At 42.5% G+C, this 21,147-nt stretch overlaps 1 protein-coding gene across 1 annotated transcript in view; it reads left to right on the forward strand.

The window, feature by feature from the left end:
* The window catches only part of LOC139918570 (C-type lectin domain family 18 member A-like), a 69,811-nt gene that overhangs the window by 16,997 nt on the left and 31,667 nt on the right, over positions 1-21,147 (forward strand). Inside the window, exon 11 of the mRNA XM_071907988.2 lies at positions 21,002-21,077. Coding sequence (XP_071764089.2) covers positions 21,002-21,077 — 76 coding nt within the window. The remainder of the gene's footprint in view (positions 1-21,001; positions 21,078-21,147) is intronic.

A 21,147-nucleotide genomic window follows, 5' to 3' on the forward strand; every position in this document is an offset into this window, starting at 1 on the left:
TCTCCATGTGTTTGTTTACATTCTGACCTGTATAACCTGTGATGATCAGCCTCAACCTCACAGTAATTGACAAAATGTTATTCCAATACTTCCCATTTAAGTCCGCATATCATGTCCACTTGTAGCTAGCTATAAAGAGGCCTATAACCTGTGAACCTGTGACAAACATTGCCTCAGATGCCTACTGAGTAGGATTTTGCTGGTTGTGGCTTGTAAACACAGCTTTCAAAGTTGACCCCTCCTCCCTGCGGTTGCCAGAACAGTAAAAAACAGTAAAAACTACAGCGAGGCAAAACGCAAATCAGTCAAGGCTCGTTCCAAAACAAGAGTGAATCTGGGTTTGGCTTTCACCCGTTGGAGAGTATTGAAGGAGAGGATGGGGATGAAGAGCGTGAGTTGGCCTGTTTTCTGTTGGACAGGTAGGTGCCAGTTAGCTTATCTGTCAGCTCTTCTACTACAAAGAAGCTACGCTAACAACGGTAGCTAGCTGCCAGCTCACGACACACTCGCTCTGACCAGAACTCTAGTTACTCTGTATCAGAGTTTGGGCCGCTACCGTAGCCAACGTGGCTTTTAGATATAAAACGATTCAGCAGTGGTTTTGGTTGCAGGTGGACACACCCACTGCCAAAAGGTTGACACCTAGAAACGTCCCGAACAATCAGAAATAAGAAAATCCAGGCAGAAGGCAGGCTCTCTGCAGACACACACTGTCACACACTACCAATGGGCCATAAGTAATGATTGAATAGGATCATTTTTGGATTTGTTTATGCTATTTCAAGGGGGGAAATCCTGCTCAGTATGCCTTTAAACACCTCCTCAATTAGAAATACTTACTGTATATCCAAATTCTGTTAAGTACATGCACAATCATAACAGTAAAGCCATACTACCATCTCCTCCCTCAAACCCAGAAAACAGGGTAACCTCCTGGCAACCGACTGCTAAACTGAAACAGCATAGTACTCATCAACAAGCACTACATGGCAATGGAGCAATTGGACATAAGTTCTGTTTACACTTAATAGAACATCAGTTGCCTCTGGGCGTATGCTACATTCGAAGGTAGCAATAAACGGCAAGCGCAAAATGTCGATTCACCTATTTATATTACACAAAAGGGGTTTTGATGAAAGCTCTCATCAGGCGGTAAGATTTTTTTCGTAATGTAAATAGGGCTCTTATGTGTTTAAGCATCTTGCGATAGTCACTGAAAGCTGCAATCAGTCTCCAATTAGAGCTCTTTACATCAGAACGAGGGCATCCAGCTGCTCTGTGGGAGCGGATGATAAAGGAGGAGGGTAACTGGTTATGTTTCTATGTATGTTTATGAGCTGAGGTAGATGATTGTTACAGATAGAAGCACAGGGTGATTTCCAATCATCTGAGCGGATCGAGTAAGGACTAAGTGGTCCCTTTATATCTCCACCTGCTCACGTCTATTACAGTCCCTCTGTTTATTGGAATCGGGACAGTGTTTGCATCTCAACCAGGCTCCTTTCAAAAGGTGTGCGAGGATTGGCATTGGCATTTCTCTTTTGATACGGGATAGAAAGTAAATCACATGAAGCCGTTCAAAGAGCCGCTATTGTGTGGCTAAGATTGAATTATCTTTGAGCTATCTTCAATTATGTTTGTCCGAGGCATTAATTCTTTTCTCTTTTCTTTTCCAGCTCTCAAAATTCATACGGACAAAGCCAACTGTAGCTTTATAGAAAAAAAAAAACCCAGACTTATCAGACACCACTGTCAAATATGAACACAGTCTAATTTTATACCAAACCAATATTCAGATTGTTCAGAGTGCGACAGTGAATATTCTGCTGAGCCCCAGGCATCATTAAGCCAATATCTCTCTGTCCTTTATCTACATGATGGTCTCTCTCTCTGTCTGTCCGACTCTCTCCCTCCCTCGCTCTCTCTCTCTCTCTCTCTCTCTCTCTCTCTCTCTCTCTCTCACTTGCTTTGTCTTTCTCATTTTCTCTTTTCGGCGCAGTCAGTACTGAGCAGCCCACAGCATTTGGATGCAAGATGAACTTTGATAAGAGTTAATGAGAAAGCGGCATTGTGTGGGGAAAGAATGGCCCTGGCTGCACTCAAGAGCCTCCTCACCAGGAAATGGACCGTAAAGAGCAGCCGCCCACTCTGGGAGAGGAGAGGAAGAGGAGAGGAGAGGAGAGGAGAGGAAGAGGAGAGGAGAGGAGAGGAAGAGGAGAGGAGAGGAGGCAAAGGGAGGAGAGGCAGAGGGAAGGGAGGGACAGGAGAGAGGAGAGATGAAGGACAAAGGAGAAAAGAGGAGCTGAAGGAGAGGAGAGGAGAAAGGCAAAGGGAGGAGAGACAAAGGGAGGGAAGGACAGGAAAGAGGGAAGATAGGAGGTGAAGAGGGATGAAGCAGAGAAGAGTAGAAGAGTAGGAGAAGCCCAGATACAAGAACGAGGAAAGATAATTCTTTATTTGGAGCCTAACTTTCTAAATTGCATTCAGCTTACCTATATCTCAATGTGTGAATCAATAGTAGATTGCATACTAAAATAAAATATTGAATAGTAATCAGATTTTCCCAATTCATTTTGCAATATCTGCCTGAGCCCACACCTCCAGCTCCGCCCCATAAAGTAATTTGTCCAAGGCAGAACCAAGGTCACCTGATTGTAGGATCAGCTTCCCTTGAAACCTCAATAAACCAAACTGACAGTGTGCCTTGTAAGCCAGCCACTCTGGGTATGCTTATTATTTTTTCGGCATGCATTCGTCAAGTAAAGGTCAACAACACTAATTCCTTGCCTCGGTCACCTACCACATTCTCTTTCTGCAGAACAAGTGTTCATAAGAAATGCCACCAGGTTAATCGATTTGACCTGATGTATACTCCAGCACATTCAACTCATCTTGTACCATATATTTGATTTGTAAACACTCCAGTCTGCCGGAGTAGGATGTGAAATCACACGGTCAACGCGGCTGGTACACTTTCCTTGCAAATTGCTGTCTGAGCTGATGCTGAGTTTAGAGCTGATTGGTCAGATGGAGAGGCGTAGGCACGCAGCTCATCTCTGAAACATGAGAGGTATTTATGCCTCTCTTCAAACCTTTGATTGGAGGCATTTATCTAAGAGGAGAAGGGGAGGGACGGTGGGAGAAGAATGAGAGGATAGACTACGCGGGAGAGAGGGAGAGGCAAGGAAGGGAGAGAGTGCATGAGCAGAGGGACGTACGTGTGAAGGAATGGAAGAAATGAAGTTCGATAAATCAGGAGAGTGGGATGTATAAGGCCCGCATACTGCGGGGAAAAGAAGAAGGCGGTAGACTAGTGAGAGACAAAAACAGGAGAGAGAAAAAAATGAATATAAAGGGAGATGAGCAAGACTGAAGTGGAATCTAGAGCGGAGCGACCAGACAAGATTGTAAGATGTCCGCAAAAAGAGGATATTAAAAGACACACAGAGTAAAGCAGTGGAAGTGCTTGACAATGGAGGGACTTTCATTATCATCCATTGATGAGAAGGGTCCCTAACACTGAGAGAGGAGGAGGAGAGGAAGAGAAAAGAGATGAGGAGGCAAAGGAGTGGAACATCTTGAGAGGGGTGCAGATAAATGAATAAGTAAAGAGGGAGAGAGAGGAGAGGGCTTCTCAAGGATGTCATATCTTAATTGAAAATGACAGCCTCAATTAAAAATGTAATCATTCTGTCCGTTTTCTAATTAAAAGCGAAACGACTGATAGTTTTGTCTCATTAACTTCAAAGAGTGATGCGGCCTGACAGGAGGGGAGTTTATCATTTGCCAAACGGAGGAGGAACCGGCAGAAGAGAAGTGGTGCAAAGGATGAGCAGGAATGATTCGCTGTGTGAGGATACGCCACCTACTCTGCTCCAATGACATACTGTAAGAAAGGGCTCAGAGAGAGAGAGAGAGAGAGAGAGAGAGAGAGAGCTCTTGGTAAGTGGATGAGTGGTTGATTAAGTGGTAATAACCAGGAAGCAGTGAGTTACTGTTCAATATTGTCATGGATGTTGTTAGGCCTGACACAAAGCAGAGACCTCACAGCACTAAGTGACAATTATTGCACAATAATAAACTGCCTCTTGGTCATTATTGCTTTTATAAACTTATTTCAAACACCTATCATTTCAATTTGAAATAAATATTTACCACAATCCCTAACAGTCTTGGCCAATACAATCTAAAAACAAATGAACTAGTATCAGCTTTTTGAGCACATCCTTTAGGAGGAGTGGAATCTAGGATAAGAGCAATTTGATTTGTCAAAATGGCTACTTAGCTAGCTTGACATATAGCATAATTATTGAATATCTCACTAATTCTACTCAAGTTCCTCACAGTCCATAGAAGACAGCAATTGGTATGAATTTTTTTTGATCGATACTTGATAAATATTATGAACAATATAATATTTGAATGTCTTGTAGATGTGATATGAGCTTATCCAGGATGTGGCGTTCACTTGCATAAACTCTTACATGGAATGCTAATACTCTGTCAAGAAATACTTGACAGAAAGCTAAAATATTAATGTGCATGTCAACACACTCATTGATCCAAAACAATTCACTAGTAGACCTAACCAGCCAACCACAAGTTTTTTTTATCATTATGGTTGCATCTACTTGCCAAGGCCAGTGTATTGAATTTAGCGAATGTGCAAAAATGAAATAAATAATAACGGTTAGTTACTGTGACAGATGAAGTCACTAGAGGATTACCTTTATCTGCATGATGGTCTCTGTCTGTCTGACTCTCTCTCTCTCTCTCTCTCTCTCTCTCTCTCTCTCTCTCTCTCTCTCTAACTTTCTCTCTTGAAACTGATAAAAATGGGGACTGAAATGAACAGTAAAACAGTAAATGTAACAATCACTGTTTTCCCAATGTATCAGTGTGTGTGTGTGTGTGTGTGTGTGTGTGTGTTACTGCATACTCAGCTACCCAGAAACTCCACTGCAGAGTGGGTATCAGTAAGTCTAAAGTGTATGTAACTAGTGGTTGTGTATATATAGATAATTACAATCTAAAGTATGATAATATAGCATTACTTCTAAGAAATAAAAGAAAAATAAAACAGTAAGAAAACAGATTAATGACTCAGATGTCGTCAGTCAGTATCCCCTCTCCTTCTGTGGCAGTCTGAGATATATCTGGCTGCGAGAGGCTGTTTCTCCTCCTTCGTCTATGAAGATTTTGACTTTTTCCTCATCATTAAGGTGAAGGAATCCTGGCATTATATTCACAATTTTGGCATGGAAACACTCTCTTAATGAGGAGTATTTTTCACATTTGAGGAGGAAGTGCATGTCTGTCTCAACCTCCCCCGCAGGCAGTGACCACATACATGTTTCTCCTCTATGGGTAGCCAAGACTTTTTATATCTTCCTTTTTTTATTTGCCAGTTGGTGGTCACTGAGCCTGTACTTGGTGAGGATCAGTCTCTGCTTGACGAGACGAGATGATCAGCCAATTTATATTCTTTCTGCTCTCTCTCTCTCTCTCTCTCTCTCTCTCTCTCTCTCTCTCTCAGCTACAATACCTTTAACAGCTATCTCTTTCTCACATATAAGTGCAACATATTGTATTGATTTTGCCTTTGCTGGGGGAAAATCCATATTTGCAACAGAAAGGAGAACAATGTGGTAAGCAAGATGTGTATTCATGTGGAATGGCTCCATATTTTTTAAACAAAATCACTGGAAGAAAATAGGATTATAGGCCCGAGATCAGTGCCAAATTAGAGAAGCATTTAGACACATTGAAAGAGTGGTTTATTCAGCATCAGCTTTATAACTTTTATTCATTCGGGGAAGGTTTGCTCTTTTTTACCCGTTCTGCTTCACATTTATCCACTTACAGACATCCATGCCACAGTCTTCTACCAATGGACACTGAGCAGCTCCACTGGAGCAATCGGGCATCAAGTGCCAAGCTCCGATGCACCCAGAGGTAGCTGTTAGTCCTTCACTTCCCCTGCCAGGTTTCCCCACCCGGATTTCATACTGCTTACCTCTCACAATCTGGCTTCTCTAACTATTAGCGCCCCTCTGCCCCCAGATCCCCTCTGTTCACTTTCTCTGCCTTTAGTCCTTTATTTACAGCATCATTCTGATCTTTCTGCGTGTATGAATTTGACGTGTATGATGTTGACTCTACTCAAATGTCACTCACATTTCATACTAATACACTGTACACACCTTTTCAATTCACAAAGAGCTTATTTGCAATGTGCTGCTACCCATTACTGTATTATTCTCTTCTCTTTCCCTACAGAGTATCCCATTAGCTCACTGTACCGCAGATCCCGACTGAAACGTCCAGTCTGACCTGAACCCAAAACAATTTTGTCTGAACTGAAATTGAACCCGATGGATAATCATTCACAACAAAGAGAGGAGGCATAACTTTAGGTTGCATAATGTTGACTTAAAGACTTAAATGACCTTCATCTGGCTAAACACAGAAAGAGAGAGAGAGAGAGGGGGGGGGGGAGAGAGAGAGAGAGAGAGAGAGAGAGATAGCGAGAGAGAGATGACGAATAGGCAGATTTAGTAGTTATCGAGTCAGTTGTAGGGCACAGAAAAAAAAAAACTAAAATAAAATAAATTGGCTGGCAAGCCAAACTCTGAATGCTGACATAGTCATTAAGTCATCCATTTACTGTACTCTTCACAGAACAGTACAAGTAAAGTAGAACATAATCTGCCCTGCAGCTAAAATGGTTTTGCAGTGTAAGAGACTGTATTTTGGGCTTTGCAGAGTATCCCAAAGGATGATATCAGCAGTCTGCTAATGTCAGTGGGTCGTACAGTTTCTGTGTTTGAAGTAACTCAACTGAATTAATTTATTGCAATATACTGTATAATCTTAAATAAACATTTCATTATTTATTTGTCCCTATGCTCACTTTAAATTGGCCAGACTGTCCACAATGCAAGGACACATTTAGCCTACAGGCAGTTCTTGCTTCATACTGTAAACATAAGAACCATTTTCACTAGACTGTCCCAATACTTTTGTACATATTATAGGTTTATACAACACAGCTGAGAGTTGATTTATATAAAATAAGAGTGAGAATTTGTGTCATGCTTGTCATGGTATGTGTCTGCATGTCTATGTCCTGCAGACAGCAAGTGTGTGTACATGAGTGTGTACAGCTTGTTTGTCGAGGGGATCCTCCTTTACACAATCATCTAGTTGGATCTAGAGATGATAATTAGTTTGTGAGGGTGGCAGCATATTGGACATACATGGGACCAAATATCTTCTACAGACATTGAAAAACCATTTTTTCCCCTAATTATTTTAATGCCCCTTCTCTGATGAGAGACAGAGAGCCTCAGTTTACATTTTTACGAGTTTGTGTGTGTGCCTGTGTGTGTGTGTGTGTGTGTGTGTGTGTGTAGTTACTGTCCGTGTGAATCCCAAACTCTGTGTAGGCCTATGCCGTGCCCCCCATAACCACGCTGCAATTACATTTGACCTCTAATTCTCTGTGCATGACGATGAGGCTGGATGAACTATCTGTTCAATTAGACTGATTATTGTTTCCATGTCTCCTCCATGGCGGTTTCATCTTTGTGCGTTTCTCCCTGCTCTGCTTTCTGTCAGGATCTCTGGCCGGTGCAGCGACGTCTGGTTGGTTGGAGTTTTATCGTCACAGCCGGGCGGCCCGAGTGAACGAGGCTCTCCCTGACACAGAGAGACAGGGCTGCGGGGGATGATGAATGGGGCTGTTTGTGAATGCTACTCAGTTTAACCACACTCTCCGCCGCGTCTGTCTCATTACACACAGTCAGCGCTCGCAGAAGACGGGGAAAGAGGTGCTAATGCAAAGTTAACTGGGTTTTACACTCTCGCCATCTTAGAGCATAATTTCACCTCGCTCCTAACTACTCATCAGAGACCGGCCAATATATGTTGGATTATCCTCTGAGGAGCCTGGGCTGCTCCTAGCTGAGCCTTTTGTCTCTGTTCAACACATCACAAGTTTGGAAAGGGCTTTTAGTCAGCCTGTGTGTTCTGCATCCATGGGCAATAGAGATGCCCTCAGGATACATAGCCTCATCCAAAACTGAGATCAAACGGGACAGAGGATACTGTGTTGACTCACATTCAAAGTTACCAGCACCAAAACCAAATCCAAACAACTAAGAGACTTGTGCTACTGTCTAATGCCATGCTTCACAATACTGTACACTGCCCCACTTTTACATCAAAGCAGCAAAAAATTGGACTCCAAGGTCGTAGACTGTTCTCCATCACACCCAGATTACAAATACATATGTTTCACATCCATAATAAGCTATTGAAGATAGAGTTGAAATATAAATCCTCATGATGAAGTCACTACAATATATATCTATTGGATAGACTGGATGAGAAAAGACACCGTAGCTCCAGAAGGCAGGAGTTTACTGAGCAGTGCGGAGCTGGGAGTGTGCTGAGTGTGATAGCTGAGGGCGAGCTGCGAAGCAGAGTGAGTGAGGTGCCAGTTAAAGCTTTGTGAAATGGGGTAGCTGGCCACAGGCCTCTTATCATCCGCCTGTCCAACTCACGCTGCTGCCACGGTTACCCAGTGCTTGGAAAGGGGAAAATCTCCCCACCTGGTCACTGTCACTTTGATGGAGTCCTACCTGATTTATCCACAACTGATCACACACACAGGCACCAACACATACACACAGATGCAAACATGCATGCACACGCACGCACACACACACACACACACACACACACACACACACACACACACTCCCTGGCAAACACACGGCTCAGACCCAGACTCTAGCTCTCTGTCCAATTGAGTTTGCAGGTCCAATACCAGAACATAATGAGGTTTTCACACTGGGACACTCCAGCTAGAGAGAGAGTGGTGGGGAAGAGGGGGATGGGGGTGGGGGGTGAAAGAGAGAAGGGGGGAGGAAAGAGAAAAGGCACTCAATGATAATGTATGAGCTGTCTTCAATGCTCCATGGTGGCAGGGAAAAGAGCAGTGGTGCATTTAAAAAGAAGATTATCATGTCAAGATACAGTAATACCTCTGTGAACACTCATTTTCATTGGGCTTACCTGACTGAGTTGTAGTGTCTGCCTTGCTATGCATGCACACAGCGGCTAATCAGGAAAGAGGGGGGATGGAGCAGTTTTAGAAACTGACCAAGTTGACTTGATGCGTGAACCAACCACTGATGGTTTGTGAGGTTTGACCGGCTCTCTTTCTCCTTTTCTCTGTGTGTCAGACTGCCAGTGGTGCGCACACAGACACACACACACACACACACACTAGTGATACGCCCCTCCAACACACAAAAAAAGATCGGTCAAGCCCAGGTTTGTTTTATAATGTGATTAGTCAGCTAATGATATAATGGCAATGACAATTTTACACATTGTGTATAAAATAAAGAGAAGAAGTATAACCTTAAGTCGGATTGTAAACAGAATGGAGAGAAAAAGGGAGCTGAAAAAGCACAGAATAAAAAACTGCACTGCAACAGGATGCAGCAAAATGTGCCAAACTGAATGACATGTTTCATTTGCAAACAAGCAGGCGGCCAGCAGGCCCAGAAGATAATAATGATGATGATGAGACAGGTAGTGGGAGAGAGAGAGAGAGAGAGAGAGAGAGAGAGAGAGAGAGAGAGAGAGAGTGGACCAGAACTGCAGCATATGATATGGCTTGCATTTCACAACGTTATTAGTGCTGTGCTGTTAAAAGATTTGTTGCCTATGTACAAATTATTGCATTTTTAAGGGCTGTGACCAACGCACAACAACATATTTTAACACCACTACTATTATTACTACTACCACCACCAGTGTTATGATTTTCAGAAAAAAAGAAAGAAAAAAACAGAATTACAATTCATAGTAGTTTCAATCAAGCAAGTTTTTTTTTTTTTTTCAGTCAGTTTTCCCAGCCAACCCATTTCATGTGTTGTTCAGGATTTACTGAAGCCCCCTTCCCTCTTCAGCAATTATACAATTCAAACCAGCAGAGGAAAAAGCACTACAACAAGAAAAAAATAAAATTAAATAAAAAAAATAACAAGAAATTTCTTTCCAGACCTAGAGGTCGAATTCAGGGGGATTTTGGATTCCATTAGTATTTTGACAGTAACACCTTTTTTTGTTGTTTTGTCTTCCTATTCAAATTCTCAGCTCCAATTTGAAGGATTTTTTTTGCCATATTGGATGGAGAATTACAGTTAAAACTATTACAGTTAAAATTATTATTAAGTATTTTTGGAGTATGTAGTGAAAAAATCTTCCTGTGCAACGATTTGTAGGTGTCTGAAGCCCTTACCCAACACCAGACTCTTGATATCTTATTTTCAGATTCTCTCTCCAGCCTATTTGCATTTCAATCTCTATGAGAATTCAGCTGTGACTTGGCTCTAAATTACTCTGTGGCAGAATGCAGTACTGGTTGGCGGTTTGGGTAAATGAGAACAAGGAAACAAGGGTCTTAGTTATCAATCTAGCTGTGAATTATCATGCTCCTGCGACAGAGCTTCATGGCAGGAGATGTAAACTGTAACAGATTTTTCTCTCTGCTAAATTTCCCATACAGGCCAATAAACAAAAGGAATAATAGAAAAGGGATGTTTTGTTTGGAATTTAACAATCATGTTTCTCCAGCAAGTGATCTGTGGTAACCTGTTAGAGAGTGCCTGCCTCCTTGTGTGTATTCATCAGCTGCAGATAGCCTACGGACTTCGCTTTGATGTGGTCAATTTGTCAGTGGGCTAAGCACAGCTTGAGAATGTCAACTAAAACAAACCACTTCCTGTAGGTCTATAGCCTAGTTTCCACATAAGTGCATACTTCTAGGCACACCAAAACCTCCAGATTTTCCATATAACCAGTAAATAATTGTGCAGTTCTTTCCAGGAAATTTCTTCAAGAAGTTGCATGTAATTACCAAGTCCAAAAGCGGACTTGGAAAATACCCAATCTCCCATTTCTTGAAGTATCCGCAATCTGAATAGCGTTTTTTAATCCAGTTACATGTATTCTGTTATTCTCCAATCCTGCTAGAATATGCCAGGTTAAACAATTCCTCACCTATATCAGTAATAACTCTTGTTCTCCCACTTCCCCCTATACTCAGTTTTCTTCTTTCTTTCATTCTCCCCCTATCCGCCTCTGCTGTGTTTCTCTTGCCTCTATACTCATTCCAACCATTTCCGTGCCTGCAGGCTAATTTTCTCTCTGTTTGTCTCTCCCTCTCTTTGCCCTCCCGCCCCCCCCCCCCCCCCGCCCCCCCCCCCCAACCCTTTCTGTTTAGGTGAGTCAGTCCGCTGGGCTGCATCAAGTGGAGTTCTGCTCCACTAGCTCTTTTCCTCCCCACTGTCCCTCTCTCATTCCCCTCCTTTCTCTGCTCTTTCTCTTTCTAATTCCTCTGATAGATGCATTAGGATCACTGTCAGGTATCTGGAAAGACTGGATGAAGTCAATCTCATGAACCAATGAAGTTGGTGGAAATATCTTTCCTTCCAGAATCTAAAGTGTTATGAATTGTGAGTGTGAGTTCAAATACAGATACAGCAATTATCTATCTATCTATCTATCTATCTATCTATCTATCTATCTATCTATCTATCTATCTATCTGTTTGGACTGCAGAGGTAGGCTACAGTAAAATGATGGTGATTTATATGTGTTTGTATGTATGTGAACTGTGTTTTGTGTGTGTTCGTGCACATGTGCGCTTGCCTTTGAATGTCTGTTTTTCTCTGTGACTCATGACACTGTGTGCATATTACTGTAGATGTGGTCGATTGCCTTGACACTGATGGCATTTCTCTTGCTGATACTACAGAGGAAACTCAGGCAAACAGTTTGCCTCTGAATAACCATATACGCACAGCATGATGGGATAGGTGACGACATAAACCAGGCCTGAGACGCGATGAGAAAAGTTGAAAAAATGACAACTTTTTTGTGATTCGCAGCACAAGAACGAATCACAGGGCAAAAAGCTGGAGATCGTTGTTCTTCCTGGTGTGTGACATTATTGGAGGTTGCCTAAAAGCTTCTAACTTTAGCTCCTGTAGGCTAAACAAGTAATGTTAGCTTGCTAGCCTAACCATCGCAACACATGGAAATAGCTGTAGTCATGTAGCTAACTAGTTTGCTAGAGTAAAGCACAATATCAATATTATGGTTTTTTTACGTATGCTTAGGGATTATTTGGGCAAACTAAAATGAAGAAAATGATAAAATACAAACTAGGTCTCCATAAACAAACACTATGTGAAGGTAATTTGTATTACCGTACTTGAGGTGCTATGGTGCTAAGTATAAGTAAGGATAAGTCAACATGTTGTCTTTCCATTGTGTTTTCATGTGCATTATGTAATTATGGCAATATGTCATTGTGTCGTTATGGCAATATGTCATTATAACAGCATGCCAATAGGCCATTACATCATTTTATTATTATACCAATATGTCATAATATCTTTATGCCAATATGTCATTATGTCATTATATTATTATACCAATTTGTCATGATATCTTTATGCCAAATGTCATGATGACATTATGGCAAGATGCCATTATGTCTTTAAGATAATATGCCATTATGTCATTAAGCCAATATGTCATTATGTCATTATGCCAATATGACATTTTTTCCATTATGCCATTATGCCATTATGTTATTATGAGTTAAAATATTTTGGTATGGAATTGACACACATACCAGCTATTATAGACACTGCACCTTACCAGTGTATTTTATGTATGTTGTTCAAATGTGTTTGTGTGGCACAAGATACCCGAGAGAAGATACCACAGAGATCACTCAGCCTCATTATATGATACAACAGAAACAGTGCTCTTCACATTGTACCTTTCTAACTCAGTGATGCCGTTAACCTTAGGCTCAGAGTTGGCCCGGTGATCATTTATCCCCTTGTCACACTACTGAGAGCCCAGTTAGCCAATGGTTAAAAGGTTGTATAATTCAGTTGTCCCTGGGTTAAGTGTAGTGTGAAAAGAGGTAATAATCTTTTTGGAGTTGGCTAAGATGAAAGTTTGGCTTACAGCCAGTCTTACCCTGTGTTGACTGTTAAAGAAGCTAATTAAACCCACATGAAAGGCTCTCCTCGAGAGCCAGAAAGATTAAACACCCTCAGGTGTACTCTTTACTCAAACTACTTGCTGTATACCACACAAAAGAAATGGAACAACAATTAGACAGCACACATAGTTCTTAATATGTAAAGACAGATTCAGTTGGGTAGGTTTCAGGTGCAGTGCTAGTTATAATCAAGATCTGAATGATGAAAATAATGCTGTGATATGTGATATTAATGATGCTGGTCCTGGAGTTGTTATGAAAGCTTCTGTGGCTTTCTCATTCTGTTTAGCTTACCAGTCAAATAGGGTTCAAGTTCAGGGCAGAGATTAAGTCTGTGATTGTACAATGTCAGTCTGAGAGAGTTGAACCTATAATACCACGCTTGTTTGTTAGTTCATCATCTGCAGTGAGACAGCAATTGCTATACATGTCCTCAATCTCTTTATCTCCTATGTCTAATCACATTGGCCTCAAGACACTGTGTGTGCTTCTCCCTTCACAGTGTGTGTGCGTGTGTGTGTGTGTGTGCATTATCCCCTGAATGCCTCTCTCTTAATCATTAATTAATGCCTTAATGATGCTCTTTCTGCAACAAGTTGAGTGTCTTTCTCTCCCACTCCCCTCCCCCTCTCTTCCTCTATTATCTCACTGCATTTCAAGTGTCTTCATCAGCCTTCATATGAAATATTTCAAGACAAATTGTAGGGGGAAATTAACGGGTGCCGTGTTTAATCATTGTGTTTGTGTGCATGAGAGTTGTGCGTGTATGTGTCAGTGTGTCTGTATATCTGTGTGTGTGTGTGTGTGTGTGTGTTTGAGTATATACAGCATGGGTCTGTGCAGCGTCAGTGCAATGTGCTCCACCTCAGTCTGGAGCTGCTGTGTCCTCAGGTTTCTGCTCTGCCTCACAGATTCAGTTCAGCACCCTGGCAACCCTCTCCCCACCGCTCGACCCGTGCATGTGCATTAAGACACACACATACACACATGCACACACACACACACACACACACACACACACACACACACACACACACACACACACACACACACACCATGGAAGCTTCCTCCTTGCCTGCGTGGAATTTGTAAGCCCTGAGCTCCTGCCAAGCTCCTGTTGCTGAGGGGAAACCAGCTGCACACTCATCCAATCCCCCTGCCGGTTCCCCAGCTAATGGAACGGCCCGGTGCTGCCCCCATCCACCCCTGCCACAGGAAAAGATTTGGTACATCCCGGTGGTGCTTCTCTAGCTGGTTTGACACTGACTCAGTAGTAACACAGCAGTCAGCCTAACGCTAGCCTAAACACACAGACAGCAAGAGTGAGGACGTAAAGAGAGAGAGAGAGAGAGAGAGAGAGAGAGAGAGAGAGAGAGAAGGAGAGAGAGAGTTACAAGAGAGAAGCCAGGAATCCCCCAGCGAGCCTCTCTTCTCTCAGTCTCCTCAGCCGCCCTCTTTGTTTTTGCGTCCCTGATATGACCCTGTTCAAGAGTGAACACCGCAGCCCAAGATGTGAGTATACCGGGGTATATCCCTGTGTGTGTGTGTGTGTGTGTGTGTGTGTGTGTGTGAAAGAGAGAGAGAAAGAGAGAGAGAGAGAGAGTAAATGTTTGCATGCAGCACTGTGTTTCCACTCTGTTGCCCATTTTTGTGCTTTTCCCTGCCGTTTATGTGCTTTCTTTTCCTCAAGTACCCTTTCTCTTTCCCTTTGATTCCTCTCCATGTAATCATCCTTTATAACACACTTGGCCAGTCACTGTCCTTCCTCTTCAATTCCTTTCTCTTTTCCCCCTTTGCTCCTCTCTCTGGTTTTCTCCATTTCTACACACTCATGTACTCGGGAATAGTCATCAGATGGCGAATTGGAGAAGGGGGAGGTGGAAATAATACAAGGGAGTGTATGGTGGTAAACAGTGGTCTCTGACAACTTCATGTCTACAACTGTGAGGTGTGATCCAACACTACAGCCACTGGCAGAATAAGGGCACAGGGTCAGCACTCTCTGTGGAGAGGTAGTGAGACAACAAAAAAGAAGAATGGCTGAAGGCTTAATTACATTGTACTCCTTGGTGATGCTTTTTCCTCGTGTCATAGATAGAATTGTATATTTATATTGTGAAAGATTCCTTATCAGAGAGCTTTATCAGAAATGCAGGCACAGTGGCTACAGCTCTTCTCTCTCTACACAACTTCACACACTAGTTCAGAGGCAGCTCTCCACTTACAAAGCCCATTGGACAAGCGAAGGGTTAGGTGGAGATATGGCCGTGAAGAGGCTGAAAGAGTTGACGGTGGAAGTGAAATGCTTCTTAGGTTGTCCTTGTGTGGTTTGTTGTTATGTGATGTGGTCTGCTGGGAGGTCAAGAGCCTTTGCAGGATCTCTATTCATAGTCTCACTGCACCACTGCATCTTCCCTGCTGTACTGAAACTATCAGAAGAGCTTTCATTTGCCCCCCTGTATCATCGCTATGGCATCATTCCGACACGCCCCAGCATCTGTCTCTCCATGTCATTTATCCACATCTACTCTGCCTATCTGTCCTATCTGCTTCTCTTTCTGTATCTGTCAGGGTTATAATCTACCCAAATATTTTGACAGTGATGCCTGTGATTACATTACATTTAGCCTTGAGCACGAAAACGAAAAGCTCTCCCTTCGCGGTGGTAGCCCGGCTCTAGATCTGACCCGAGGTCAGTTGGACTGCAGGAGATGGAGGAGCAGCAGCAGCTCTGAGAGCGGCGTGACAGACAGAGTGCTGTGTCGATCAGCGAGAGGCATGCAGGCGGGGGGGCTCTGCTTTTACAACCACATTTGACAAACTACCTTCTCTCCCTCTGTATGGTGCCAACCTGTGGCCTGATGAATAAACCTCTGCCTGAACTGAGGGCTGAAAAGCCGTGTACGCATTAAAGCGGATACAAGTATACAATCAATTTTTCTCTCAGGTTTATAAAATGGTCTCCATGGGAGGCTACAAACAGAGGGAGATTTGGAGGTTAGGAAAGTGGGCACCATCCCACTTGTCAGCAGTAAATATGTAACACATTCCTCTTGTTATTTAGAGATTTAAGGCAAAACAGTAGTGAAAAAATGTTACCTGGCTACCATCCCCTTTATTAAATTTGACAAAATCACCCAGTGGTCATGTAAAAAAATGTGTAACTGCGCGCAGGTGAACAAGCTCATTGTACGCGCTGCATATACCTCCCAACATTAGCCATTTTGCATTTAATCTATCTGCTACCTGAAAGCAAATAGCATCACTTCTTGACAACTGCAACTTTAAGGTTAAGTTGAGCAATTGCAAAAAATAGCTGGCGGTTTTACCATTGTGATTACAAATAAAAGAAAGTATATCAAATCATAAGAAGTGATGTGTCAGTAGTAAAGGGAAATTCTGCAGTGTGCACAATACACGTCAAGGACCATAAAATTATAATCTTTCACTGCAGCATACTTTCTCGTTGGGGCTCAAATCATTGTCGTGAAGGAGTTTAGTCATATTTGCTACATTTGTTAGTGTTCTTTGAGCGTTCAAGGAATGCAACAACAAAAGAAAGACCTGCGAGCAGGATCACCAAAACGTTGGTATTTCTTAAAGTTAAATACCATTTATAATATTGTATCAGTCAGCCTTTAGACATCAGTCCAAGCATATAATAAAGCATTTTTGTGTCCTGTTTTGTCATTTGCTGATTGATTGCTATGTTTAAAAAAAAAACCAAATAGATATCCAACATCAAAGGATGTGGGCTAACCCATAGCATGCACAATGGAAGAATATGGCAGACAGAAAATTGATGAATATGGAAGATAAAAAATGTAGCAATGTTTTGCACACTGTCTCTTTCCATTGCATCCTGTGTTGACATCTTTAGTATCGCATCATATTTTTATCCCATATCCCATGCATTAGTGAAAAGTCTACAAATGAGTAGGATATAGTAGTGTGTGTGTGTGTGTTTGTGTGTGTGTGTCAGTTTCCCCTACTAATACATGGGTCGGTCACCCTACCTTAAGGAGATGCCAACCCACCTAAAAGAATTTCATTAGTATGGGTTTCATAGGAGACTTTTAGAGGCTTTTCCACCCTGCCATGGTGTGTGTGTGTGCGTGTGTGTGCGTGTGTGTGTGTGTGTGTGTGTGTGTGTGTGTGTGTGTGTGTGTGTGTGGTTGTGCAGTAGACAAGGCTGCTTGCCAACAAAGTCTGTGAACATGCAGCGCATGCAGCGCACAATGTCCTACAATTCATCTGTTCCTACAGAGCCCACTTGAGTTTTAGAGTTACACAGATTACATACACAAGTAAAAGAATCAAATCCACCTGAAGCCTAATTTCAGGTGGTAATGTAATAAAAATAATAATAAGATATTTTATTGATCCCCAAATGGAAATTCTCTTTTCACTGTATCCAAGGAGGTCAAAGCGCGTCTTCAGCTACAGAGCAGCAGCAATGGAGCCGGTAGAGATTCAGTGTTTTGCTCAAGGACACTTCAGCAGTGCGATGCTTAGTGTTTTGAACTCATCCAGGTTCACAGCCTCTCTAACCACTAGGCCCCCCTGCTGCCTCTGGAGATTTAAAAAAAAAAAAAAGAAAAAAACTTGTGCATGTTGTTGTTATTGTGTAATTTTTTTCCAGGTAGTGTGATTAAGCCAGCTTTAGACACAAGTGCTCGCTCTGGCTCAGTGTGAAGCGACAGCCTGGCATGCAGCCTGCCGTTCGAACATACGAGCCCCACTGACAGACTGCAGACGACGGCCGGGTCGCGGCTTTATAATCCTGTGGTTATGATTATGGCTGATCTCGTGCGACCTTGGCGTGCCCTCTGGTGCCCTCTGCTCCTATTTACGGACACGCTGTCTATCTGATGACACAACCGGTTGGTTTCTGTTTCTGTCTGATTGATGAGGTTTCAGAGGGAGTCTTCTCTCTTTTATTGCAGGCCACAATGTCAGAGGGTGTAACTGCACATTTAGTGGCTTGATTATTTCATGGAAGGTCAACAACTCAAATTCACTCTTTGGTAATAATATTCAGTGATGGTATTGATTTTGATAGTGGTGCAGTATTAGAATATAACAACATTTTCTTTAGTCAAGATTTATTCAGGCTTGATCCTGCTGGTCTACAGGACTTCTGCTTTTTCATCATTTGTAAATTTTTGAATTTCCACTTACGTTTAATGTAATTTTGATTCCATTTTTACTCACGCTATTTGTCATGCAATTTACATGTTTGTTATTTTTATGTCAGCTGCTTGCACAGGTCCCCTTTGAAAACGACATATTTAATCTGAATGGGACTACCTTGTTAGATTAAGGTTAAAAAAAAAGAAAAATGACAACCAATTCCAGCATACTACATTTTTAAAAATAATTTTTAATCAAAGCTATGATACAAGGCAGCCAGTCTCAAATGGCTGCTGACCTAATGTCATATTTTATTGATTGGGAAATTTGCCTTTTGGCTCGCACCCTCCACAGGGAGGTCAGAGGTCAGAGGTCAGCTACAGAGCAGCAGCCCTGAAGCTCATAAGGATTCAGTGTCTTGCTCAAAGACACTTCAGCAGGGCAAATGGTTGCCAACACAGGTTCTTGAACCTCCTGTTCAGCTGATAGACGGTTGACTCCAGACAGTCTCCCTACTCACTACAGCATCTTTGTTGCTTAAAGGGCTCAGGGTCCGTGTGCACGCCATGCTCCCATGACGTGTGTGTGTGTGTGTGTGTGTGTGTGTGTGTGTGTATGTGTGTGTGTGTGTGTGTGTGTGTGTGTGTGTGGCAGGGTTGGGTACATACCTACTTGAGAAGTCATCCTCGCAGACACAAATAGTATGAAAACTACTTTTGAGGACATTTTTGCTAATCCTCACCATGGCAAAACGCTTCTATATTAGGGTGTGTGTGGGTGTGTGTGTGCACGCGTGTGTGTGTATGTAGTCGGCCCTGGAGAGGCTAATTGCAGTGTATAGGATTTTGTTTACCAAACAGCAGTTAGATTGCCTCCTGAGGCTTTGCTCCTGTAGAGCGAGACAACTATGCTCAGCAGCACCCCCCTCTCTCTGCCTGTGTAATGGCTTCATCACGCAGTCAATCATATAGTCATCGTGTGGCTCAGCAAACACAACATGAAATACAGTGTTCCCTCCACCATACAATCACTTCTGCCCCATGCAGCTCAGCTCATGCATAACATTGTTCTGTTTTTGTGTTTTTGTTCCCTGTCATTCTGTGTCGATGAGGTAGAGTACAGTATGTTTTCAATACACATCTTCCTCACTATGGAAACATAGATCACTCTGTTTTTGTCATCTTTACACACACTGTGTCACTTGAAAATGACCTCCCACTACATTGGTGTATACACCAACTGTGCTGGGCTGTGCAGATACATACAGTGAAACTACATTGCTATATACTAGAGCTGAACAATTAATGGAAAAAAAAAATTTGAAATCGCAATATGAACTTCTGCAATTTCCAAATTGCAGAGGAATTGCATGGATTTCTAAACAAGGTGTTTTAGAGCACTGGGTAATCTTTGGTCCATGAATGAAGCACAACTTTCATCATAGTTAAACTCAGTAAATCCTGCACACTGACTGCTTTTTTATAAACAAAATCACTTTTCTTTAAACAATTTTCTAAAGTAAAATCTGACAAGAAAAACTTGTATCGCAGTTTAAATCATAATTGCAATATTCTGTCAAATAATCTCAATTCGATTTTTTGTCGATATCGTTCAGCCCTACTATATACAAAGTATAGTGTATACAGCAACTGTGTGTGTGTATGCAGAAGTGTGTGTGTGTGTGTGGGTCAGGCAGGTAACAGTTCCTTGGCAGCAGAGAGGCGCTGGCTGCAGCACAGGGTCACGTAGGTCACCGCCTGACTCTAAACTGTGAGAAAATTGTCTCTGCTGTGGGAGGTAAAGGCACGTAGATATTGTCTAAGTGGTAGATTTTTTTTTCCGCACACATTCAAACCCATATTTAATTAATTGTAGCTTCCAGCCATTTGATACTCACGCTGTGTGAGTGTGTGTGCAGCTGGCCCAGTCACACTCCATTCACCACCCATCTGTCCATGTCAGACTGGCCTCCTCTCCTCTCCTCTCCTCTCCTCTCCTCTCCTCTCCTCTCCTCTCTTCTCTCCTCTCCTCTCCTCTCCTCTCCTCTCCTCTCCTCTCCTCTCCCCTCCTTTCCTCTCCTCTCCTCTCCCCTCCTCTCCTCTCCTCCCCTCCCCTCTCCTCTCTCCTTTCTTCCCTTCTCTTCTCTCTTTTAACTCCTCTCTTCTCTTCACCTTTAGTAAATCAATGCCATCCCACTAACAGCATGAACAGTGAGCTGTTGGCATATCCTGTAATCAAGATGGCTCATAGTTAATTGAGCCGTTGGAACATGTGTATGGATGTGTTTGCAAAAGAGAAAGAGAGAGACAAACAGAGAAAGAGAGTGTTTTGGCTTGTGAGAAGAGTTTAAAGCGTCACCAGGTTTCTGATGTACGCTCGCAGACAGAAGACAAACATGGAGGTGAGCAGCTGGCTCAGAGTGGGTGGAGTTACCAACAGGGAGTGCAGGAAGACAGACGTGAGAATCAGTTGATATCAGCCTTGGCCAGCCCTTTACTCATTATCATGCTGAATGATTACAGCAGCTACAGAGTTGGCTAACATTGAATTGCACCGTGAAAACAAACAAAAGATTAGGAGTGTTTGCTGAAATAGAAAGAGAGAACACAAGGTAGGATAAACATAATCTGACAATATTCAGGGTTGGCTAAAACAGAATATATGGTATCCAAGGTAATGTTGATATCTTGTCATGTCTATGCTTTGTATGTATGCTGTGTTATGTTACGTTTCTTAACTGTTAACTGTGCTTGCTGTTCCCTCCAGACATGAGCATGAGTGGAGAGTTGAAGTCCAGCCGCTCCAGGACGGCGAGCAAGCGAGCCAGCAGCACCTCTTATGGGTGAGTATGAAACGAACCTCCTCAGCTTCCCTCCTCACTCACAGATAATCATGTGCTGTATTATTTGCTG

Source organism: Centroberyx gerrardi, chromosome 1 (genome assembly GCF_048128805.1).
Source record: "Centroberyx gerrardi isolate f3 chromosome 1, fCenGer3.hap1.cur.20231027, whole genome shotgun sequence".
NCBI classification, from domain to species: Eukaryota; Metazoa; Chordata; class Actinopteri; order Beryciformes; family Berycidae; genus Centroberyx; species Centroberyx gerrardi.